At 38.2% G+C, this 27254-nt stretch overlaps 1 protein-coding gene across 1 annotated transcript in view; it reads left to right on the forward strand.

Moving 5' to 3' along the window:
• Nucleotides 1-20924, forward strand: part of PTH2R (parathyroid hormone 2 receptor) — a 70859-nt gene extending 49935 nt beyond the window's left edge. The window contains exons 9-13 of the mRNA XM_004601315.3: nucleotides 3592-3658; nucleotides 6735-6829; nucleotides 17023-17161; nucleotides 18478-18519; nucleotides 20011-20924. Of these exons, the coding sequence (XP_004601372.1) occupies nucleotides 3592-3658; nucleotides 6735-6829; nucleotides 17023-17161; nucleotides 18478-18519; nucleotides 20011-20376 (709 nt within the window). The 3' untranslated portion in view covers nucleotides 20377-20924. The remainder of the gene's footprint in view (nucleotides 1-3591; nucleotides 3659-6734; nucleotides 6830-17022; nucleotides 17162-18477; nucleotides 18520-20010) is intronic.
• The last annotated feature ends 6330 nt before the right edge of the window (nucleotides 20925-27254 follow it).

Below are 27254 nucleotides of genomic sequence, written 5' to 3' on the forward strand. Positions count from 1 at the left end.
CTCTTGTGTTCCCTCTAACGCCTCTCATCCCAAGTAGGTACTTTGACAGGCACCTTTTTATGCTTGGTTGTTAAAGTTTGGTTTTCATGATTTCAGTTTTGTTGACTCTGTGGTTTGGGTTTTTCACTCTGTCATTCTTTACTACCACCAATGTACCTGAATCCCCTTGAATCTTGTCTCTGGGTTGCTTCTCATCTCTCTTTTCTCTCCTTGGCCACTCGATTTCTTTCCTTCTCCTCCCTATACTCTGGGTTCAAGGGTATAGTTACCCCCTTTTAAAACCATTTTATATTTTTCATCCAGCTATTCTAAATATCATATATAAGTGTTTATCTGGCTAACTTCATTTACCATGTCTTCCAGGTCTATCCATGTAGCAATGAATTGTGTGATTTTATAATTTCTTACAACTATTTAGTATTCCATTGTGCATATATATATATATATATATATAATCTTCATGATACATTAGTCTAGTAGCTAAGATTTGGAATCAAACTGGATGTCCAAATACAGATTAGAGACCAAAATTTTACCAGTTTTCTATACTACAATTCCTAGTAGTATATTGTTCTTTCTGGCAGAGCAATGCACTTCCTATTTCCTTTCCTGGTTTCTAGAGGTTCTATGTTTTAGTCAGATTTTTTATATATTTCATGCTTCAAACCTATTTTTGCTGACATTCAATCCTACATTTGAGTGTTAACATTTTTTACTTTTGGGAACACACCTGACTGTGCTCAGGGGATCACTCAGGAGACCAGATGGGGCACCAGAGACTGAACATTGGTCAACTGTGGGCAAGGCAAGTGTTCTACTTGCTCTCTCTCTCTGATCCCAGAATACTAACTTCTAAAAATATAAATGGGGAAGTTTGGGAACCATATTTCACAATACAGTATGACCTGAGGCAATGATGAATTGATGAAGAATAGAGATTAATAGCATTTTATTTTTAAAAGTATGAAATAGTAGGTGCCTCTTACATAGAAAGACACCTACACATTGAAAGCCATCCAAGACAGATTTTTTTAGATGGTTAGTTTTGACCTAATTCTAAATACAAGTATTTTGTAGAGCTGGAAGTTGTGTGATTAAATTCCAGTGTGTTAACATACACTAGGAGAGAATGTCACTGAAGCAAAGAAAGAAGACTGTTAAAATATTACCAAATGTCAAAATGAAAGGAAAAAAATTAAGAAGTCTAAGAGTTCTGTAGTAGGTTAAATCAATGTTCAACTTAATTTTATATACTATATGCTACTATATAGTAGAATGCTTTATAGGGGTTAGACATTCTATACAACTTAGTCACTCAACCTTTTATTTTTATTGGCTTAATCATGAAAAATATATGTGCTTTAATAATGAGTGGAGAGTCTTCAATAGTGCCCAGATATAATATTTCACATTCTTAAATATTCATGTTTTTCTCCATTGCATTTGCAGAATTTAGTGTGGTTGAACCTGAATTACATTTGGGCATAGCAATTGATTAGGGTAATTTAATTTGGTAGATCTTCCCAGTGAAAAGCTGTGCCTATTTAGTTCTCTTCAATCTGATATGGAAACACATTTTGCTGTTGGGGGGGCTGGAGAGATTGTAGAGTGGGTAGGGTGCTTGCTTTGTCTGTGGCCCATCTAGGTTTGATTCCCACATCCCATATGGTCCCTACCTAAGCTTTGACAAAAGTAATCCCTGAGTACACAGCCTGAAATAATCTCTGAGCACTGTTGAGTGTGGCTCCAAAAACCATTAAATTTGCTAGAGAATGTAGGTATAGTACAATGAATGAGGCACTTGCCTTGCACACAGCTGATACAAATTTGATCCCCAGTACCCTTATATGGTTCCCTGAGATGTCAGGATCCCTGAGCACCGAGCCAGGAGTAAACTCTGAAAACAGCTGGATATGACCCCACAAAACAAAACAAAAAAACAATACCCACACACATATATATTTATACATATATATACACATATACACATAAATAGTTAAAAAAGTTTCAGAATGGTTAACAAAATTATGGCATATCTACACAGTGGAATACTATGCAGCTGTTAGGAAAACTGGAGTTATGAAATTTGCCTATAAATGGATGATGGAATGGAGTGTATCATGCTGAGTGAAATAAGTCAGAAGGAGAAGAACAGAAATAGAATGACTATATTCATTTGTGGTATACATATATGTAGCACTGTCATCCCGTTTTTCATCTATTTGCTCGAACGGGCACTAGTAATGTCTCCATCGTGAGACTTGTTACTGTTTTTGGCATATTGAATATGCCATAGGTAGCTTGCCAGGCTCTGCCGTGCTGGGCGGGATACTCTCAGTATCTTGCTTGCCAGGGTCTCCGAGAGGCATGGAGGAATCAAACCTGGGTCGGCCACATGCAAGGCAAATGCCCTATCTGCTGTGCTATCGCTCCAGTCCAATGATGTCTATATCTATATGCATAGCCTACAATGCATAGCTAAGAAATATTTGTAGAACTATTCAGTTATGTCCTACCAGATAATTTGAATTTATATGGCTAAGCATTATTTACATTTAGGATTCTATTATGCTCTTACCAATAAAAATCACTTGTATTATTGTTAGTTTTATGTTGCATCTCTTTGATTAAGAATGACTTGTGATGACAGAGCAATAGTACAGTGATTAGGGTGTTTTACTTGCAAGCAACTGACCTGGGTTTGATCCCAGGTATCCTATATGGATAAATATATATATATATCTACATATATATACATATAAATGGTTAAAAAAAGTTTCAGAATGGTTAACAAAATTATGGCACATCTACACAGTGGAATACTATGCAGCTGTTAGGAAAAATAAAGTTATGAAATTTGTCTATAAATGGATGAGCACTGACAGGAGTAATTCCTGAGAGCAGAGTGCAGAGCCAGGAGGACACCCTGAGCACCACTGGGTATGACCCAAAAAGCAAAAAAAAAAAAAAGACTTGCATTATTTTCATTAATGTGCTCTAGAACTTCACTGTATCACTGTATCACTGTCATCTCGTCGATCATCCATTTTCTCAAGCAGATGCCAGTAACATCTCCATTCATCCTAGCTCTGAGATTTTAGCAGCCTCTCTTTACTCATTCTTCCCAGCGTTGCTGAATTGGAGGCTCTTTCAAGATAAGGGGAATGAGACCCATCATTGTTACTGTATTTGGCATATCGAATATGCCATGGAAAGCTTGCCAGGCTCTGCCGTATGGCTCTAGAACCTACTGAATTATAAAACAGATTGATGTAATTTCATAGAGGATCTCCTTTATGAACAGTTTTAATTATTTTACCAGATTCCAGTTTGATAATAAGAATAAAGTATTAATCATGTCATAGTTTGAATGCTGGTTTTTTGTGGCCCTGAAAATGAGTTTTGTCTTGTCACTATAAAAGTAATTAACTAATACTTATAATATACTAATTACCCTTAAAGAGAGTATTATGAATAGATTTTTCTGTTTAAATCAAAAGCCTGGAACTGGAAAACAAGGTAAAACACTTAAAATGCTACTTAGGTTTCATTGCCTATTTGCATTACCTCAAGTTCTTTTTCATGTCTCAGGTGCTGGGAACTTAGTGCTGGAGACATCAAATGGATTTATCAGGCCCCAATCTTAGCAGCCATTGGGGTAAGTTTTTTTTTTTAAAGTATAATTTTTTAAAAAAGATGAATACTTAAAGTGCTATTAAAACTCAGAGGAAGTTTTTCTGTCACTGTTCTAAAAAGGCTTAAGAAAGTCTTACATTATAGCAATGATTTGGGGGTTGATTAGGTTTGGAATCAGTTCCTTATTTGAGGCTGACACTGAAACCCAAGCAGAAAGTACATGTATGCCCCTGGATCAGCTCATACACTGGGGACAGTTCCACTGTTTTAAAATATTCTGAGCGTTAAATGTTTAAGTAGTTAGAAGGTACTGAAACTTTTCCTCTTTTATCCATGCTATCGTATCTCTACTTGAACATTTTGATCTCATGGTAATAGGTCAGGAGAGGCAATGAAGAGGGAATAAAAGAGAGGAACTTACTTAAGAGAGAGAAAAAATTATTGTTATCCATTATAAAACATTGCCTAAAGCCTTTATATGACATACTTTCCCTAAGAAGTTAAGAGCATTCCATATCCAGACATGGCCTATAGAATCCTGTCTAGTAGAGAGCAGGGAGAAAGATTAGGATAGGTGTGTTGTGTAAAACTTATCTAGTTGTAAAAATAATCCATGCAAAAGAAAATTGAATGCACCACTTTTGTGCATGTGTGTGTTCCTTAGCAAGGTTTACTGTCTAATATCCTGAAAGCCAATTACTATGGCATCTACTTTTGAGAAAACTCTCAAAAGAGCTTTACTGCATACAGGGTGGACCAGCAGGATACACGGCTTGAATTTATTGCTAGGACTTTGGGAGCAAAGTCTTTTGTCTTTGGAAGCAAAGAATTAATGGGACAAGAAATAAATCTGACCATTAAGAGAGTAGTACTCTTATAACTCTGTCTTTTACCAAAAAAAATATTCGTTGTATATCAAGCTAGTGTCAAGGGTGAAGATGAATGAAAAACCTCAGCTCTCATGTTTTGCATTTTTTAATCCTTCTAAAAAGGAGGCATAAGGTCACGGCTTAGAATTTTCAAGACAGATTTTTATAGATCTGGTTCAAACTCTAGCTGATCTCTGGGCCACCTAAGTCAAATCAGTCTAAATCAGATCGTGAGGTTTCTTCATCCATAATACATAGACATGATAAAAATGCCCATCACATATTAATGTGGTCATTCAGACTGTCATCAAATAGAAGCCCCTATGGACCTGAAAGCATCCTTGTTCCAGGAGCCCACAGAACATCTTTCTCCTTCCTTCCTCCAGGTATAGGGCTCACACTTTAAACTCAATTCCTATAAAAAGATGTGAAATTGGTGAGAAGTGCCCACAGGGTTGCAGTCCATGGTGGGGTGGCAAAGAAGGTGGTAGTCAGAGGTGAGAGGGGCATTATGGTAGCAGGGGATCATCTGGTTTGGAGGCTGTAGCACACAAACCATCTGGTAGCCCAGATTCTCTGAATTCTAAGTGACTGAATCCTCAGCAAAACAAGTTAGTGATGGAACAGAGGTAAAGTTGCTTGCCTTGCACACTACCAAATCAAGTTCGATATCCAGTACCCCATAGGGTTCCCAGAGCACACCAGGAGTGATTCCTTAATAAGAGGCAGGAGTAAGCCCTGAGCAGTCCCAGGCATCATTCCAAAACAATCCACCCCCCAAAATAGAAAAAGACACCCCCAAACTACAAGTCATCAGCTAGAATTCAGGACATGATGTATCTATCCTTTGTGCTCTTGCTTTGGAATTGACATTAATACACTCTTCCATTTTGCCCAAACACTTGATAAATATTTTCATTTGTCCTAAGTACCAGCAGAAATATCCCTGAAAGAAGGCATCCAGGGGCTCCAGGCATCCACCCTACCTTAAGATGACTACTTCCTATGACCTGGGAACTTTTCCCTTTTTCATAAAAGATGCACATTGAATGTCTTTTCCAATCCACATATTGGCATCCTTTGAATAAATACCATTAGGTCTAATATCTGGATTATTCAATACTTCCACACCTTATTTTTTTATTTTAATTTTTTAAAATTTTATTGAATCACCGTGAGATAGTTACAAGCTTTCATGTTTGGGTTACAATCTCACAACGATCAAACACCCATCCCTCCACCAGTGCACATTCCCCACCACACCTTATTTTTTAAAAATTTTTAATTTTATTCTTTAATTAGTGAATCACCATGAGGGTACAGATACAGATTCACACATTTTCGAGTTTGTTTTCCCCTCATACAATGTTCTCAAACACATCCCTCCACCAGTGCCCATTCTCTACCACCAATAAACCCAGTATCCCTCCCCACATAATCCCATCTCCCCCCAACTCCACCCTGCCCCTGTGTCAAAGTATTCCCTTTTGGTCTCTCTCTCTCCAATTGGACCACACCTTATTTTTTGAGTGATCATTATGTGCCAGTTTACACAATGAGGGTCTTTTTCTATATAGTACATTTTTGGGGGGTGGGTGGGTGGAGGGAGAGTCACTTGTGGTGCTAAGGGCTTATTCCTAACTTTTGCTTAGGGAGCACTCCTGGCAGGGCTCAAGGGATCCTTTGGGTGCCAGAAATCCAACTTGGGTTGACCATGAGCAAGGCAAATGCTCTATCTGTTGTACTATTGCTCCAGCTTCCCTAAATAGCATCTTGCAAACCTTATATACATCATCCAATATTTATCATATACTATAAGATATACAGTGTTCTCCAAACAACACAATCATTCTTCTTAAAATAGAGGCAGAAATTTGCAATTAATTTTTTAAAAAGCCGTTGGTTACATTTCTACGAGAACTCTTAGTGTTTCTATTGCCAGTTTGCCTTAAGGCTTCCTCTGAACTTTGGTTTCAGAACTCACTATAGATTCTGACACATCACCCTCTGGTATTTCTAACTTCCAGCAATGTTGAAGCATTTTATTTATTTTTAGTTTCATGAAAGCAAATTAAAAATCACTAGCTTTCAAATGTTTTAATGGATTTGTATTTATGGGATGGGGAATTTTTAGTCTTTGAGTACAAAGAAATTAAGCTTATGTAAATTTTGGTAAACATTTAGAACAGTAATTTAATAATTCTTAGTAAGACTACTTTCTTTTTTCAGCTGAATTTTATTCTGTTTTTGAATACGGTTAGAGTTCTGGCTACAAAAATTTGGGAGACCAATGCAATTGGACATGACACAAGAAAGCAATACAGGTAATTGCAGGAAAATTGTGTGTGAGTGTGTGCTTGTGTGTATGTGTGTGTGTGGTACTAGGGATTGAATCCAGTGTACATGCTATTTTGTTTTTCCCACACTTACAGCTCTTTATTTTAAATACTTTTTAAAAATTGAATCACACTGAGATAACAGTTACAAAACTTTCATGTTTGAGTTTCAGTCATACAATGATTCCCCCTCATCCAAACCCTTCCCCTGCCTCTATGTCAGACAATTTCCCCCATATTCTCTCTCTCCTTTTGATACAGTCTTTATTAGCAGAAGTATATTGAATATTTATATATAAGAACAGATATTGGTTGAGCTAAAATATTTCTAAAAGATTAAATTTACAAATATATATTTTTGATGCTCACCCGCACGGCAGAGCCTGGCAAGCTACCCGTGCGTATTTGGTATGCCAAAAACAGTAACAACAAGTCTCATGATGGAGACGTTACTGGTGCCTGTTCGAGCAAATCGATGAGCAATGAGATGACAGTGACAGTGATATTTTTAATGAGTCATCTATGTGATTTACTGTGGCAGCATATATAATATGCATATATGCATAAGTTTACATAAAGTATATGACATGTGCCTATATTATATGTACATGTGAAAAATAACTTGAAGTCTTCCCAGAACACTCAAATTATAAGAAAATATTTTTTATTTCTATTATCTGCAGATTGAGATTTTCCCATAAACTATGTGATCTCTGAGAAAAATCTCTTATTACTTATTATGACCAAGTTTATATACATTCTTAAAATATTTATAAATAAAAGCAGTTAAAAAGCTAATTTTCTATATTTGTTCCAATATTTCCAACAAACTGTCATTTACAAAATATAAAGGACTTTATATGTCTTGACTTAGGGAGTTTCAATATTCAGTGTTTCATGAAAAAAAAGGGTAATTGGTTGCTTATTGTCATTATCAAACTCTCAAGAGGTTTTCTGCTTTTCTAATGATAATTTTGGAAGTTGTGAATGATTACAATTCTATTTAAATGAACATATCTAATAATCAGATAAGCATGGATTTATTTTTATAATTTCAAAATGGTAATTATTTCTACCTATTTTATGAGCTACTATCTCATACACAGAGAAGAAGAAATTATAGTCAACATTTTGATTCTTTTTCACAAATGTCTTGTGAATTCATTGTTCATCCATTTCCCTATCTCTTTAAGCAGCATTCAATTGTTGGGTATATAAGACTACAAATAAGGACAAGAATCATGTACAGAAAACTCAGTAGGAATAATGTAATAATAAAATAATAATATAACTTCCTAGCTTCAGTTATTTCTCATGTCCTAAAAGTAGTGTTGTAAAGACACAAAGAAATTGTGCCCAAGAGTTTATAGTGAAGACCTTTTCTACTTATTTTCTCACGACATGGGTCTCATATCATATCCCATTGCTAAAGAGAATAGACAAAGTGCAATATAACAATGGAAACTGTAAATAGCTTTCTTTTCTTCATAAGGTAAAAAAAATGCAATTGAGTTTTAAGTATCATTTGTTTTTTTTTTGTTTTCATAAAACTAATTAGTTACTTAGTTCTTAATGATGTAAACTTGTGCTTTCAGAGAAAAGAAGAGAGGGAGGGAGGAAAAGAGTAAGAAAAGGAGAGCAAGTGACTAAGCGCATGGCTTCAATTCAAGTCATAAAATGACAAGTAGAGATGCACTTTCAAAATATATACACATAGGCAGGAAGGTCAGATTCATTCAAAGTCAGAGAGAATTGTAAAAGGCTCAGGAAAAAATAGCATATATATATTCTGTATAATTTTATCCATGGATAAGTGATAGCACAGCAGGTAGGACATTTGCCTTGCACATAGCCAACCCAGGTTCAATTCCTCCATCGCTCTTGGAGAGCCCAGCAAGCTACCGAGAGTATCCTGCCTGAACAGCAGAGCCTGGCAAGCTGCCCATGGTGTATTCGATATGCCAAAAACAGTAACAACAAGTCTCACAATGGAGATATCACTGGTGCCCGCTCAAGCAAATCGATGAACAATGGGACGGCAGTGCTATAGTGCTCCATATAATTTCAGTTTGTATTGGGGGATCATACATGACTGTGCTTGGTGTTCATTCCTATTTTTATGTTCGGAGGTCCACACACTCAGTAGTGCTTGGGGACTATCCAGTATTAGGATTTGAACCTGGGGCTCCTGCATGCACAGTATGCAGATATGTGCTCAGTTGATGGAGCTATTTCTTCAGCCTTCTTTGCAGTTGTTTGGACAAGTCATAGAAAAATTCATAACCTGAAAATTATATTGGTAATGTATTTATTGGCTTAAAAGTATAATAGTAAGTTTTTACAAAAAGTTTCTAAGTTTAAAAGGCACCTGTACCCAAATATAAAACTTAATTTTTATGTCATTGCTAAGTTGAGTATAAATCACGATTTATCTTCTTACTCTGTTAGAATATTTTAAATTTAAAGTTCAACTTACACTAATAACAAAAGTATAGATTCCTCCCAACTTTTCTCCTGGGGAGACATGACCTGGGGAGCAATACTGAAATATTGGATATCTTGGATACCTTTTTCTACGTAGGACACTATGTAGGACACAACAAATCTGTTAACTCATTTGTAGTCTTCCAAAGTTATTGCTCTTGGATATAGAGCCATCACCACCTCCAGGAATCCAGAAGGCCAGTTTCAATAGGAACATCCCTGAAAAAACATTAGACAGCTTTTTTTTGTTGTTATTGTTGTTTTTTCAAATAGCCAAGCTTTAAAGATGTACAGTGTGTGGGGGTGACCAGATGGATGCTGAAAGAAATCAATGGTCAGAATTGCTGGATGATTGGATATGAGTGGAAAGGTCCATCTTAATAGGTGAATGCAGAGACAGATGGAGCATTGTGAATTGGCTTGGCTTGTGCCATTGCTTTCGCTTGCTCACTACCTCTGAATAATAAAATTTAAAAGAATTTATCACTATACCTCTTAAATATAAGTAGAAACACCGGTAGGATATTTTATGTGTTTAAAAGATAATGCAACACACAATCAGATTATGAATGCTTAAATGCATTTACAAGTGAATGAAAACTAGCAAACTTGTCAGTATCCACATGACTGTAACCAGTGGCATTCCATTGGGTGCAACTTGTATTTATATAGCAGGAATTATTTGCACTGTAGAATTCTACAGATGGTCCTAAGATTCCCACCCTCTTGTGAATGATGTTTTATACAACATCCACTTGAGTGTGGGTAACACTCTTGATAGCTTTTTTTCCCACTGCTTCAGTTATATGATGTAGTGTTGACACTCCTTTAATTGCAAGGTATTATGGAAGGGTCCCTTTGGCAGATTTGGGAGAGACTCTTCTGTCTATGAAGAAGTAATCTGGTATATTGGGAAAACCTGTTGGCAGAGTTGAAGACAGTCTGAGGGCAATCTGTAGGAGGAAAGCAGTCCCTAGTCAATAACGAGTTAGTTGATATTATATACCTGCAAAGAATTATCTGCTAGTAATCCAACTGCAGTTAAAAGAGAACCTTGAGGTGGGAAATGAGAAGAAGCTCAATTGACACCTTGTACATTCTGAGAAGAGATTCAAGTTACAGAGTATCCCTGAACTTTAGGCCTACAGAAATAGATAATAAATGGGTATTGGTTTAAGGTACAATTTTTTTTTAGGAATTTGCTATACAACAATAGAAAAGGAGTTTCATGATTGTTGTCTTTAAGTTAGCTTATCTCTTATAAAAGTGCTTGGTAGAAGAGAAATAAAAAAATCCAGATAACTAAGCTGCAAGGAATATACTAATTTTAGGAATATCCTAAATTTTGGTTTTTGACAAATTTTCCTTTTTGTTTTTAGAAAATCAATCCCCAAATGTTAAAATATTTTTGATAATTTTACAATGTGTTTCTGTGACTTATTTACTTTCGCTATCATCCTATTTTTTTTCTAGCTCTTAATCACATATAGTAAGAACAATCGAAGTTAGCTTGGGTATAAGAAAAATCTTCACTGGAGTTATCTTACAAATTTATATCCAGAGTAATATTAGAGTCTGTAGAATAACATTGGTTTGTTCTTTCTGCCTTGCCACCGGGAGCTTAGGTTTATTGGGATACTCCTATCATAGTGCTCCCATTCCTCTGTGTTTATTTGTAACCACTTTCTTTGTGCTCTGCTTCTCCAACAGGTCAATTACCTTTGTCTCCTAATCAGACTCTGTTAACTCGTAAATATTGCATTTCCCTTCTTCTTAAATCCTTTGCATAGTTAATTCAGAACAAAGTTCTATTTGTATAGACACTGGAAGACAGTTAATGCTATGCTTTCGTGACTTGGAAGTTAATTGACTCCTAATGATATTCACTCCTGGGCATCTGTTCTCTCAACTTAAGCCTCAGTTGCCCTAACTTCCTAGTACCCCAAAATAATTCTGTCATAATCCAAAAAAGTAACAGCTGGATTGGGTTAGGAACAATTAATCTGGTCTGAGCACTGTAGTCTGAGATCTATAGTGAGATGTCCTCAGGAGAGCCACCCTACAAGCTTAATGTATCTCTTATTGTGTCCATAAAAAAATAAATAATATTAAGAAGTAGAATTAAGATGTTAATTAAGATATTAATTAAATTATTGGACTAATGAGAGGAGAAACACCCCTCAGTGGTATTTTACCCTTGAGCGGAAGAAGGGCTTTCATACGTTGATTGAGCTCCCAGACAGAGTGTGGTGGCTACCCCTGATGTGGAGAGTTGGAGGGAGACTAGAGAGAGACCAGGGCTGTGAATCGGAACACGGAGAGACTAGCAAGGCGGACAGGAGGAGACAGGAATGAGGGGCTTAATGAGATTGGAGCAGGCGCGTGGGGAGAATGGAACAAATGGCAATTGCTCACCAACCGGCCTGGCCCTTGTTTCCTCCTTCGTCTGCCCATGGCATCGGCTATCCCGGGTGGGGAAGTGGCCCAAGACCACTGAATGCAGGTGGGGAGAGAGCACCACAGATCTTCCCTAGCGGTTTGGTGATGAAACAAGAGTAGACGCAAGGTTCTGCAAGTGTGGTTAAAATCTTCATTTATGTCATCAGGCTGAGTTTAAAAACCCTGAACTTCCTGACTATGGAAGAGGCATTTGCTACTCAGGATGCAAGAGGATGAAAGCACATCTCAAAGCAGTAATAGATGTTGAAAGACTTGGTTTGATTAGAGAACCCATTTTCTATCATTTATTTGCTTTGAGTAAAACTGACCTAAATTAGGATCTTCAGATTGGGTGTATTTTAGCTAAACTTCAGGACTAAGAACAGCACTGGAGGAAGCCTGAGAGTTCTAGGGAAGATTACAAAAGTAAGTGCAGCAGAGTAGATTTTCCTGAGTAGAGAGAAGCGTTTGATGGCTTGGGAAATCATGATGGATCAGAAAGCTAGTGGATAATGAGAAGGAGTAAATGTGAAACTTCAGATGCCTAAAGTTTTCATTTCAGTATGATTTGGGACATGGGCAACTTTTGCTCCTATTATGGGTGATGATCCCTTAGAATTTCACGCTCTTCTGCACTCTGGGGCCTTATTCTCTTACAATAGAGATAAGAAAATGGAATCAGAGCCACAAGGAAATTAATAATTGGAGATAGAGTCCAATTTTCTTTAGTCTTCATCCAGTGTGACGATAGCACAGCGGTTGGGCGTTTGCCTTTCACGCGACTGACCCAAGTTCCATTCCTCCGCCCCTCTCAGAGAGCCCGGCAAGCTACTGAGAGTATCGAGCCCGCGCAGCAGAGCCTGGCAAGCTACTCGTGCGTATTGGATATGCCATAAACAGTAACAATAAGTCTCTCAATGAGAGATATTACTGGTGCCCGCTCAAACAAATCGATGAGCAACGGGATGACATTGACAGTGACAGTTAAATAAGTTAAAAAAAGTAGAACAGAAGTCCAGTGAGGAAGAAAGAAAGGTTGCAATTGTTTGGCTTTTCAGGATATATGTTATTTATGAAGAGAGTTATTTGAGAAATAACAAAAGATGATTTAACAGTCTTCTTTTTACAAAGAGATCCCCCAAACTTATGAGTTAAGACAAAAACACATTCTTTTTTTAATGAATATTGATGTGTTTATTTATTTTTTAAAAATTTATTTAAAAAATTTTAAATTTATTTTATTGAATCACATGTGGAAAGTTACAAAGCTTTCAGGCTTAAGTCTCAGTTATACAATGCTCTAACACCCATCCCTTCAGTGTGGATTATGTGCACTGGTGAAAAACACATTCTTTAGCTCACTCTCCTCTAGGTCAAGAATCAAAGCAAGGAACCTGGGTCCTGTGTTTCAGGATCTTTAACAAGACTGGAAAGATGTCCATCAGGACCATGGCCTTACATTAAGGTTGGTCTTGGATGCTTATAATATAATTTGATGCTTAATAAGCATCCACATTGAAGCTGATGTGATTGTCCACAGGATTTGGTTTCTCATTGGCTGTTATTGTAGACTTCTCAGCAGAGCAGCTCAACCCATAACACTTTTGTCATGAAATCTAATACAGTTGAATGTCTGAGCATTAGACGAAAGTTATGACTTTATGTCATTTAGTTACAGAAATGATACTCAGACATTTTGGCCATAATCTATCAGGTAAAAACAAGTCCCAGGTCATTTCTACATCAGGGAAAGAAGATCAACAAAGATGTAAATACTAGGAGGTGGGGACCAGTTTAGAGTAAGTGCACAATACTGAGAAATTCAGGATTTCAAAATATCAGAAATTAGGAATCCTCCTTCAAATGAACAATAACAACTCTTGTATGCAAAGAGACAGCTATTGGAAATAGGGTCAGTTTTCTTAGTTTGCAAAACTAAACAAGACAAAGCACCAAGAGAACTCATAGAAAATTTGGGGAAAATAATCTGACAGATGATTTAGAAAAAGCAAGAGGTCTTGACTTCCTGTGGCTCATAATAATAGATAGTGTATAAAGGGAAAGAGAGTAATTTATTATGTTTTAGACTTGATCAAATTTATCAAATCTGTTTGAAATTATATTATTTATTGAAGTATATTGATTTACAAAATGTAAATGTTTTAGAGATGTGTTATCATACCATGTCTACCACCGAAGTCCCAGCATTTGTCCAGGATAGCCAACATAACTCTTCCAGCTCACTCCTCACCATCTTTGCTACCCTCATTTCTGTGGCCAGAGTCTCAGAGTTTGTTTTGATTGGACACTGCCTTATCCCTTGTTTTGTTTATGAATCACATATGGGAGATTATCCACTATGTGTATTTTTCCTTCAGATTTATTTCACTTAGCACAACCCCCTTCAGTTCAATCTACATTGTAGCAAATGACAAGATTTTATCTTTTTTGATAGCTTTGGTCCATTTTGTACATACACCATGTCCTTCGTTTTAGCCAACTCATCTGTATGGGGCATTTGATTGTTTCCAACTCTTGGTTATTGCAAACAGTGCTGAGGTCAATATAGGTGTTTTCATCTTTTTGAATTTTACTTTTATTTTCTTCCAACTTTATTTAAGCACTGTGATTTACAAAATTATTCGTGATGATTTGTTACAGGCATTCAATATTCCAATCCCAATCCCACCACCACTGTGACCTTTTCTCCACCATTGTCTCCATTTTCCCAACCACCTCTCAAGCCTGCCCTGATAGCAGGTCCAAAATAATTTATTTTATAAGTTTCAAAATGGAGATGTTACTGGTGTCCACTCAAGCAAATCGATGAACAATGAGATGACAGTGCTACAATGCAGTGCTGCTGCTTGTTACCAATAAATGGCTAATAGAATAATAATAAAAAACCTTTTCAGAAAAATAAAATTTGTAAAAATTCTTGTATCTCATCCTGGGGACATTAACTTCTTGCCTGAAGGTTTACTAAACTGTTGTTGCAAGTTTACTTGTTGCTGTTGCAGGCTTACTAAGCTTTGTGTGTTGTTGTTTTTGTTAGTGCGGGATTGGTTGGCTTCTAGTTACATCCCATCCAATCTGGTGTGCTGATACTGGGATGTCAGTGTTCTAGAGTCTGCAGATGTTTCTGTGCACTCCAGAAAATTCAGAAATTTTAACTGGGCAGTATGGTTGGAGTTAAATTTTTAATTGGGTTGTGGCTTTGTGGTGTGGGAGTGGCTCTGAGGACTTATTTGGGCAGAAGCACCCGGGAGATCTCAGTGGAACATGGTCCCCCCAAATTTTTGTTCATATCTTTTTGAATTATTGCTTTGTATGTTCTTTGGAGGGCTGGAGCATAGCACAGCGGGTAGGGTGTTCTCCTTGCACGCGGCTGACCTGGGTTCGATTCCTCCGCCCCTCTCAGAGAGGCTGGCAAGCTACGGAGAGTATCTTGCCCACATGGCAGAGCCTGGCATGCTACCCGTGGAGTATTCAATATATCAAAAACAGTAACAACAAGTCTCACAGTGGAGACTATACTGTTGCCTGCTTGGGCAAATTGATGAGCAATGGGATGACAGTGACAGTGATGTTCTTGGGATAGATACCTACGAATAAAATGGCTATATCTTATCATAGTTACATTTTTGATTTTTTGGAGAACTCTCTATACTGTTTTCCAGAAAGTCTGAACTAGCTTACATGCCTACCAACACTGTATGAGAGTCCTTTCCCCCCATACTCCCACCAAAGCTGGTTGTTTCTGGCATTTTTGGTCGATGCTGTTATTCCAGGGGGGAAGTGATATCTCATTGTGAGTTTTATTTGTATTTCTCCAATAGCCAGTGATAATGAATACTGTTTCCTTGTGCCTACTGACCATCTGTCATCTCCTTTGATGAAGACTTTTTTCAGTTTTTATGTCCATTTTTTAATGCGATTGTTTTTCATTGTTGAGTTTCATGAGTCCTTTATATAGTTTGGATATTAGCCTCTTTTCAGATATATGAAGTGCAAATATTTTTTCCTCTTCAGTAGGACTTAATGCTTTAATGATAGTTTCTTTCACTGTGCAGTAGTAGATGGGACACATTTGTTTATTTTTGCTGTTGTTTCCCTTTTTGCTAGAGCTGAGTCACTGAAGACATTGTGGCAGTCAGTCTCAAGGAATATTTTACTTTTCTTTTTTTTTAGATGTATTTTGTGGTTTCAGGTCTAACATCTAGGTCTCTAATCCATCCACTAGAGCTGATTTTCATAGGTTTTGTGAGATACTGATGCAATTTCTTCCTTTGCATGCAGTCATTTAGTTTCCCCAGCACCATTAAGTGATGAGCCTTTTCTTTCTCCATAATAGAGTTTTGACTCTTTTGTTATAAATTAACTACCATATAAGTGAAAGTATAGTTCTGGGCTTTCAATTTTAAAATGAATGAAACAAGCTAAAATGTGGGCATTAAAGTAAAAAAAAGTTCACATGGATAAAGGAAATGCTTCTAATAGTTTCAGACACAGGCAATAAAGAAGACTGAAGACAGTAAACTAGGTCATTTCACAACTTAAAAAAATAGCGTCCTTGAAGACTAGAAATGAAATTAGAGCAATTCAGGAAATGGGAGGATCATGGGAAGTGAGAACGAATGACCTGATTTAGTCTGAAAGTGACAGAGTGAGGAGGTGGGGAGCTAGTAGAAGTGGTGGGATGCAAAAGGATGAGAGAAAAATCTGTAGCACTGTAGCACTGTCATCCAGTTGTTCATTGGCTTGCTCCAGCGGGCACCAGTAACGTCTCCATGGTGAGACTTGTTGTTACTGTTTTTTGCATATTGAATATGCCACAAGAAGCTTGCCAGGCTCTGCCTTGCGAGCAGGATATTCTCAGTAGCTTAACAGGCTCTCCGAGAGGGACAGAACAATAGAACCCGGGTCGGCCATATGCAAGGCAAACACCCTACCTGCTGTGCTATCGCTCCAGTCCGTGAGAGAAAAATCAGCCCCCAGAAAAGCTTTGTCTTTCCTGCAGTCCTTTTTTTTTTTCTTTTTTTTCCTTTTTGGGTCACACCTGGCGATGCACAGGTGTTACCCCTGGCTGTGCACTCAGGAATCACCCCTGGCGGTGCTCGGGGACCATATGGGATGCTAGGAATCGAACCTGGGTCTGCCGCGTGCAATGCAAACACCCTACCCGCTGTGCTATCGCTCCAGCCTCTCCCGCAGTCCTTTCACCACGCCTAACGGAAAGGTTTGCCCTTCTTTTGCAGGAAGCTCGCCAAATCCACGCTGGTGCTGGTGCTGGTCTTCGGGGTGCATTACATTGTATTCGTATGCCTGCCCCACTCCTTCTCTGGGCTGGGGTGGGAGATCCGGATGCACTGTGAACTCTTCTTCAACTCCTTTCAGGTAGCACGACCCCTCAAGAAATCTGCTTCCTCTTCTAATTTCCCCCCCCTCCTGGTACCCCTTTCTCTGGCTTTCATGCTTCCTGTCTCCTGGGGGTCACACGTGTTATTCTCAGTCACTCTCTTTTTCATCTTTCGCTAGTCTCTAGCCATATATCACCCTCTAACCATTATACATCATAAAAGTGTATCTTGAAGTATATCATATGTTGAAAATATATCATATATATTTTGCGTAAGTATTTCATGTATATTTAGGTATATACTTACATATATATGACAGTGTATATATTTTAAGATGCAAGTATATAGTAAAATAGAAAATTCCTTCAGAGTAGAGGCCTGCACGTGCAGGTGTGTGTGTGTGTGTGTGTGTGTGTGTGTGTGTGTGCTTGCACGCGCATGCACATATATAAAAAGTAAATAGAAGCATATAAAAGGGAAGGCAAAAAAAGAGAAGAAATGGATAAAAAGAAGTGGTTGCCTTCACACTTCTTACTGCATTTAATAATAATAATAAATAATATGGTTGCCATCGGCCCTCGGGGGTGAATTCCTACAGGACCCCATTTCTCTTCTTACTGCACACTCATTGCTGCCAACTCCTGGGACCTTGAGTCCAGTTTCTATACGTAGTCTGAGATGTCTTCAAAGTAAATTTTATCATGTCATTTATCTGCCAAAAATATCTAGGGGCTTCCCATTTTTATTTATTTGGGCATCTCAAGACGCTAACCTTTCCCCTGGCCCCAATCAGCTCTGTGTATTAGGGATGCCTGCTCTCCACTGTCCACTAAGTTTAAATACTTCTCTTTGTCCTGTTACTTAAGTTTATTTCTGCCGTAGGGTTTCATTCTTGCTGTTCCTTTTGCCTGGAAAGTTCTTTTTATATAGCTGGCTTTCTCCCCCTCGAATCAGTTTAAATGGTGCAGTTCATTGAGTTTCCCAGCTTTTTCATTTTTCTTTTCCATTTTTCTCTTTCTCATCATGTATGTTACTGATTACTGGCCTAGTTTTTGTCTTAGCTTCTTGTTGGAGGGCTATGTATATTTTTATTCTGTTTTCCTTTCTAGAGTGTAAATGGAACTATAAATGAAACACATATGATAGATGTTTTTCCCCTGTGTGCTACTTGTATTTACTTGTTTGCTTGAGTTGACACTCAGCAAAGGTTTCAGACAAACATGAACGTAAACTTAAAGATATGGAAACATCAAGAGAGTTATTTGTAAAATTTCCAGAAAGACTCATTTTGACACTTCAGTGCTGTGATTTCTGTGGATTGTCATCACACTAATGTTTGTTGTTGTTCTCCAGGGTTTCTTTGTGTCAATCATCTACTGCTACTGCAATGGAGAGGTAGGTTGAGGCATAGGTCTAGTTCTGAACACACTTGGAAATGGTCAGCATCACACGGTAACTCCTCTTTTTAGGATCCTTCCTAGACAGGGATGAATGGGCTGAGTAAAAGGAGATGTCTTAATCGTGAATAGTTTTGAGAAAGCAAGAATAAGGTAAATTATTATTATTATTTTGTGATGCCAAGATTCAACCCAAAATACAAAGTAAGCTCTCTACCACTGAGATACACCTCTGGCCCTCCTCTATTATTTTTATTATTTTAACGTTTTTTGCTTTTATTATCGGTGGAGGGCATGCCTGCTGTGCTTAGGACTTAGGCTGTGTGTAGGCTGTGCATCACTCCTAGTTGGGCTTAGGGCACCATATGAGATGCCAGTGATAAAACCTGGGTTGGTCATTTACAAGGCAAACACCCTATCCACTGTACTATTTTTCCAGTCCCTTCTTTACTATTTTAAAATATTAATTCAGTTGCATACCCTGACATTAAAACAGAAGCTTATGGAATGAAACTTGATACTTGGAAAGGACAGTGAGTTTTATAGTTCCAGTGAATAATTACATATATACCAGTTTCAAGTTTTATAGAGAACTCAAAATAAGTGTCTTTTGGGGGAAAGTTCATTAACATTTTGGGGGAGTATATGGTACTCATCTAGCGGTACTCAGCCTTACTCCTTACTCTATGCTTATGGGTTACTCCTGCTTGCTCTCAGGGAACCAGATGCGGTGTCAGAGATAGAATGAGGGTCAACCACATGCAACACCAGCTTCTTAATCCCTGTACTATCTCTGGTCCCTAACTTTTCAAAAATTGATACGGCACTGGTCTGCAAGACTGTGCAAGTTTCACGCGTGCAGCTTCACATCCAACCTCTGTAGAGACCACGGTATACTGCCAAGGGCTCCTCTCCATCATCTGCTTGCTGAATGAGATGCTGTTTTGCTTACATTTGCACATTTTGATCTTCTGACACTGTAAGATAGTGATGGAATCATCTGACGGCTTGGCTGGAGAGTTAACCCTTAGTGAGGTCAGCCCGGCAAGTTTTCACTGTTTCCGTGGCACTTCCAAATAAGCTCCCTTCCGGCGATGGGCAATAGCTCTATAGAACGGAATCTTCAGTTGCTATCATGGAAACAAGAGTCTGTGCAAACTGGTAGAAAGGCAGTCACATTTCGAGCTGGGTACCATGCATTCCGTAGCCTTCAGTCTGGAGTGGTCCTAACCTCTTCCACAGGATGGCCATTTCTATTAGCTACATGAAAGAAATGTTAATAAATAATTGTACCTTCTATTAAATTACTGATCTGGACAAATGGCTTTGCTTCTCATGAAGCCCCCATATGATCAGGTGCGGGAGAAATATGTATTGTAAATGTCTTGGCCCCCAAATGAAACCTCAGTGGATGATTATTACTATTATTGAAATCAGGGCAAACATTGCCTGACAGTTTCTGGTACACCTCCTGGTTCTTACCCTTCAGGTTCAGTCCGAGATGAAGAAGTTGTGGAGTAGGTGGAATCTTTCCCTCGACTGGAAAAGCGCGCCCCCATGCGGCGGCCAAAGGTACGGCTCAGTGCTCACCACCGCGACTCAGAGCACCAGTGTGGTGCTCATCTCCAGCAAAACCACCAAGACAGTCTGCAGGCCCCCTGAAAGTCACGTGACTTTACCGGGCTACGTCTGGAGTAACTCGGAGCAGGACTCCCTGCCTCAATTAACCCAGGAGGAGACCAAGCAAAGCACCGGGAGGGAAGGAGATGAGATACAAATGGACGGATCTTCCAGGTCGTTGGAATTAAACCCCAACCTAGAAGGAAGCAGAGCAGAGACCGAGGATGTTCTCTGAAGCATCAGCTGTGGCTTTGCAGAGCAGGTCTGTGAGGATTGGAGGATGCAGGTGTGAGAGAAGCTTGGCTGCTATTTTTCTGCTTGTGCCTCGAAGCTGAACATTCAGGGTAAAAGCTTTGCAAACGTATTTTTAGGCTCTGTGAATGACTAAGATACAAAAGTCATTGAAGCAGTTTGTTACTTTATTTGGGTAGCAAACCATTTTTAAATTGTTGTAAATTGTCGTGTGAACACTTGCTCTGTGATTGTTTCCCTGTTAACTTTGAGTACCAGTAAAATTTGTGTTTGTTATTTGTAGCTGTAGTAACACTGGGTTTATATTTTTCATTATTTAACTAACATGGATGTGGACTAAATGAAATGTTTGTTTTAAAATTATGTTATGGGTCACTTTTAAAACTTTCTTTTTAGCATCTCATTTTATATTTTGAGGACCAATGATATATTTTTGGAAATACTTATGTTTCCAAATGTGTGTGGATCAGCACACAGCTCTGGTGATAGACCAAACATGAAATTGCAATATGTTGAAATAGTGGAAAAATATACTGAGTGTGAAATAGGGTCTAAACATTCAACCAGTCTTTTACTATCATTAATTAATTGAATCCTTATTACTAAGTTATGGAATGAATCTTATTTCTTAATAAATTCCTTAGTTTATTAAGATTTAATAAATTAATTTCTTAATCTCTTAATTTCTTAAGTCTTCTTTCCCAACCCCAACCTTTATTTTTTTTTAAACATAACAATGTGACCTTCGGAGATGGTGAAACTCTATTTTTTAATTTGAATCGCCATGAGATACACATTTACAACGTTCATGACTGGGTTTCAGCTGCACAATGTTCTCACACCCCTCCCTTCACCAGTGAGTTGGAAAAACTTATCCAAAGTTGCATTGCTAGCTGTTGACAAAGCGTATTTTTACATAATGAGTCTACTAATTTTAAGTCCCATGTTAACTATTATACTATGCTATCATTTACAGTGTTATACTGTGCTATCATATTCTGACCAATGACCACATATATTTATCGATCAATAAAATATCTCAATGAATTCCTTCAAGGTAGAGAGAGTGCTTCAGAACTCTTATTTTAGCCCTTCCCCCTGTGAAATTTTAGTGAGGAAACTTTAGTAAGAAAGACAATTTCCAATTTCACTGGAAATGAAAATATCTCAGAGCAACATAGCTCCATGTAAACTGACACAGGTCAGGCTGATGGTCCTCATTTTGCTGAATGAGCAATCAATTATGTAAAGAGTGTCTAATAATAAGATACTCTGATGTCTACAATACCTTCTTGAAAAAATATCATGCTTTTCTTCCTTGTTCTTTTTTCCTCCCCATGTCACATGTGTACCATTTCTTCCCTTACTACATATTTATCTAATTTATCTAAGTGCTTCAGCAAATTTAACTTATCAGATTTAATTCCTTATCATCACATCTTCCCTCTGCCTCCCTGTTCTTACGAGAGAACTCTCATGAACTGAGCCAGAAATTTAGCTCAATTCTGTTGCTTATTTTTCTGCAAACCTTAACAAAAGCAACTAATTTCTTTTGTAGCCCAATTTCTCTATTTTTAAAATGAAAATAATATTTGTATATCTTAGTCTGATGAAAATCACATATTGAAAGTACTTTGAACAGAAAACACTTTAATACACATACCTAATTGTGGTCTCTACTACATTGTTGTCTTAAATTAAATCTCATTTATTCACACACCATATTATAAAATACCCCACTGATCACTGAAACATAATGCATAATTTGTTATAAGGAAGAAAGGCATATAGATGGACAGGTAATATGGAAAATATCAAAGATTCTAATTTCCTAAGTCTACCCCAAATTTAAGTATAAGTTGTTACTTTTTACGTTTGAAAGTTTGAATAGTTTTTAAAGTTACTGAGATTTTCTTTAAAGTTCATTCATTCATTCATTAATTCAACAGTTTTTACTTCAAGCATATTATTAACATGTAATATGCTGGGAGCACAACAAAAAAAGTAAAATTAAGCATAATATTCCCTCAAAAAACAAAGAACACCTCAATTACCTGGGATCTTTATTTCAACCATATTAAAGCATTCTTTTTCTTCTTGGTTTTGATAAAGTTCATACCCAATTAGTTAGAATTTTAAATTATATCAGACTATTGCTTTTTAAAAGTACAATATCATGATTAAGTACTGGTTCATTTAGATCCAAAGTTGTCATCTATAGTTTGAGAAACTCAATTTTTTGGTTGCCCATGTTTTATTCCATTGCTAAGGAATGGCAATATATTTTTTGGCCACCAACATAAAAAATTTGAGCAATTTCATAATGAAATTAGATTTTATGGATTATAAAAATGTCAGAGAACAAAATGAGCCAATAGTTTGCTGGAATTGGATAGTGGCTGGACATTTTGGACATGGGAACAGAGGCTCAGAGAACACTTGAATTCATCCATTGCTTTCTGTAACCTAGCTGAGCTCCAGACACACTAAATCTCTTTCCAGGTATATAGACAATGCAACCTGAACTAGAATTTTTGACAGTATTGTTGGGATGTGAAATCCTATATAATTAAAATTTTATAATGAATTTTTAAAACTTTATATTTTATTAGTAGTATATCATTTAAGCATGAAATGTCAATGATTATTTTCTTTAGATGATTCTATTAAGATAAATTTTTACCCCATTATTTTTGTGCTTCCCAGTACCAAGTACACTATTAAAGTCTTCACTATAACTCATTATCAATACATTAAGTATTTGTTGATAATGCAGCAGAATTTTTCCTTTGGAAATACAGCAAGTTCTATATGTAAGAGGCTTAAGTGGATATATGTGAGACAGCCTTATCTAACTTGCTGAGAATGGCCTTTATGACTTGACTTAATATGGGTATTGAATTTTGATATCCAATTTTTTTCTGTATCTGAAAAAGCCTGACATTAGAGATAATCAGTTTTCACTGCCTAGTTGTAAACAGGAATGACTTTGGTCACATATTTCTTGTTGTGATAGCATTGTCTCTGCTCCTATTCAATAAAATGGAAACAACTGGGGCCGGAGCGATAGCACAGCGGGTAGGGCGTTTGCCTTGCACGCGGCCGACCCGGGTTCGATCCCCGACATCCCATATGGTCCCCCAAGCACCGCCAGGGGTGATTCCTGAGTGCAAAGCCAGGAGTAACCCCTGAGCATTGCTGGGTGTGACCCAAAAAAGCAAAAAAAAAAAAAGCAAAAAAAAAATGGAAACAACTTCTCCGCAGATTGAAATGTTACACAAAAATTTCACTGTTTTTGAGTTGCTTTGATTGTGAGCTACAGAATACTATTTATTTTCATGGATTAAAAGTAAAACTCAGATTTGACTTTTCTTGGACTTTATAGTTGACAGAATATTGCTACCATTTCAATCCACTTAGCTCTATACAAATTCGCAAAATTTGTGGCTATAGTCAGAAGCTCTTAGAGCTTCTAGATAGGAATATTATTTCATTCCTAATTAATTCTTATTTCCAAAAGGAATTAAAATGGTGGATGTAATTAAGGACTCCTAATCATCTCATCCTAAAACAGGGAGATTATTTTAGATTATTTGAATTGGCCCAGTTAATGTATTCCCTTCAAATTATTGAAGGGAAGAAGAGCAGAAGAGAAAGTCACAGTGATGTGACAATATGAAAAACTGATTCTGCTGCTGGCTTTGATTTAGAAAGGAGACCATGATAAGGAAAAGAATACAAGCAGCTTTGACAAGTGAGAGAAGGCAAAGAAAAAATCCATATCTTAGAGCTTCTAGATAGGAATATTATTTCATTGACTCCTTGATCTATTTAGTAAGACCCTTGGTGAACTTCTAGTGTATAGAACTATAAAATAGTGGATTTGTGTTGCCTTAAGAGATAATTTATATGGCATCCACAGAGAACTATTAGAATAATTTTCTATATGGAAAAAATTTCAGTAGTTGATTAGTTAGATTGGACAGCGGGTAGGGCATTTGCCTTGCACATGACCAACCCGAGTTCGATTCTTCTGTCCCTCTTGTAGAGCCCGGCAAGTACTGAGAGTATCTCACCTGCACAGCAGAGCCTGGAAAGCTTCCTGTGGTGTATTCAATATGCCAAAAAACAAGTCTCACAATGGAGATATTACTGGTGCCCACTCAAGCAAATTGATGAACAATAGGACAACAGTGCTAAGACAGTGCTACAGTGCTAATTACTGTTTGGTTGCTTCATACAGATTAGTTATTTTGCCAGTATTTGTGGTGTTTTATGTGCTGCATTTACTAGAAAGAAAATTGGATTGTTGTTACCTATAGTCTACATTCTCACCAGCAATTTTTTCATCTTAGAAATATTTTATGATGGAATTCATTAAAATCTATGGATGGAAGTCTCTTCTTTGTTTAGTATGAATTTTTTATGTTTTATGAGTTGATTTTAATCTTTTTCATTATTAAAAGGAATGTATTGGTATTAATTAAAGACTTTATTTTGGTTTTTAAATTTTAGACACCATGATTTACAATACTGTTAATGATAGGAGCACACAGTTTTCCATCTCTATACTCCACCAGAGTGTCCCCCTTGCTCAACCTACAGCCCTCCCTTATCTTGTCCCCATCAGGGTAAGCTGAATTCTGTAGATAAGTTTTCAGGTCTATTGCCTTTGGCCCTTTCTATGTCTTTTTATATCCCAGGTAGAAGAGAGGTAATTTGCATCTGTCCCTCTACTGACTTATTTCATTCAGCAGGATATACCCAGTTTCATCTACATTGCAGATTTTATTTTTCCTTTTTAAACTGTTTATCACTTTATTCCCCTCTTTCTTTTTATTTTCTTTTTGGGTCACACCCGGCAATGCACAGGGGTTACTCCTGGCTCTGCACTCAGGAATGACTCCTGGCGGTGCTCGGGGGACCCTATGGGATGCTGGGAATCAAACCTGGGTCGGCCACATGCAAGGCAAATGCCCTACCCGCTGTGCTATTGCTCCAGCCCCGATTTTATTTTTTCTTAAGTCGACTAGTATTTCATTATCTATATACACCACCATTTTATTTTTTTTATCCAGTCATCTGTTTCGGGACACTTGGGAGGTCTTCAGTTGTTTTCAGCTTTTGACTATTGTGAACTTACTGAATTTAGTTTTAATACCAAGAGTAGATGCCAAGTGGATCTGATGAATCATATGGTGAGGAAGTTACTTGAATTTATAATCAAAGATATGCCAGGAAGGTTTAAAAAAAAGTTTAAAATATAGTAGAAGTAGACTCTCTTGATTGTCATTTTTATACAAAGTTGCTGATGCAGCAGAGATTTTTAATTTTTTTTCACATAAAATGCATTTTTAAAAGGTGTTCTCAGTGGCTTCCAGTCTGGGGATTACTGTGGAGATCCTAGGGTCTGCAGACATTACTTGGATGTGTAGAGTCAGCCCCTGCACTGTGGCACTTCGAATGGCCACAGGAAGCAGGTCATCTGAGTAACCAGAGACTCCTGAGGACAAGAGGGCTACAGCTGTGTGAATGACTCAGCTCTCACTCACTCCATCCACCACAAGAGCCCGGCTTTTAAGTGCCATGGGGGAAATGAAGCCGTCTCTGAGCTGCAAGAATGGGTCTTCAATACTGACTGTGCATCAGTCCTTTTGGGCCTCTTCCAAGGAGCAATCTTCTGGAAGTGACCCGTATCCTGCTCTTTGAAAGGGTCACGAAGACACTTCAAGACTGAAGGAAGCCTGTGCCAATAAGCCAAATAGTCCTGTGGGGTTACAAAGCCAATAAACAGATGGGAGGCCAGAGACACACCCTTGTTCACTTTGCTAAGCTCATTGAGATGGATGATGTGCAGAACAGCTCCCTGATGCTGTGTTGTTGATGGAGGATGACCTCTGGGGCCCTTACATTCCCTGAGAAACACTGGCTAGGAACTCATTATTAGGTGTCAGTCACCAATTTTCAATCAGGGCATGCAATGGCAGTAAGGGCCAGAGTTCCCAGAGAGCCAGGTGGCACATATGCCAGGAACTGCCACCAGTCCCCATGCTCAGTGGAAGCAGGGCATCTGGGGAAGCCTGTCAATTTTCTCTGGGTCCTGACCAACACCTGCCAGAAGTCGGCAGGCCTGGGCAAAAGCTTCCATGTTGTGGTGCACGGAAGGGGACCTCTCGTGCTCCCACTGGCTTCTGGTGGGGCAGCAGGACTGTGGATTGAAGGAACAAGGTAAGAACCCGAGATGGACAAGTTACAGACTCCTCGTTCTTCTGGACATGGACCTCAAATTGCTACTCTGCAGATGATTCAAGATTCAAGACAGATGAAGCCATCTGTCTTGAATGTTTCTGTGGCATGGGGATGAACTCAAAGCCCCACGTATCATTCAGTGACAAATGCAGGAATAGCTGTGGCAGGTGTTCTAAGCTCAAGGATTCTTGGTCTTAGGGTTCTAGGAACCGAAAAGCCGTTGTCGATTTCTGCAAGCATCTCAGGTAACCACGACGGCACCGCCCCCCTCCTTGCCCCACTTCCTCACTTGTCTTTGCCACTGTGCAGACTGTTGAATCCACAGTCGAAACCTCTGGCCTTCCTTACACTGAGACTGCAGAGTGAGCTGGGAGGCGCTGCCCATTGCTCATCCCTTCCAGAATGAGGGCTCAGGATCTCAGGCTCAACTTTGCCTTTTTTGGAATGTTCAGTGAGACAAGCATGCCAGATCTTGGGATCCTCCTGCTGGTACCGGGGCTTCCAGTCTGCTTCTCCCAGAGTGGTGATGCCTCTCCCTTCCCGCCTTTACCCGCCTCCCCCCCACTAGCCTATTCCAGTCACATGCCCATGAGCAACACCATTCCCTGGTGT

Source organism: Sorex araneus, chromosome X (genome assembly GCF_027595985.1).
Source record: "Sorex araneus isolate mSorAra2 chromosome X, mSorAra2.pri, whole genome shotgun sequence".
Classification (NCBI taxonomy): domain Eukaryota; kingdom Metazoa; phylum Chordata; class Mammalia; order Eulipotyphla; family Soricidae; genus Sorex; species Sorex araneus.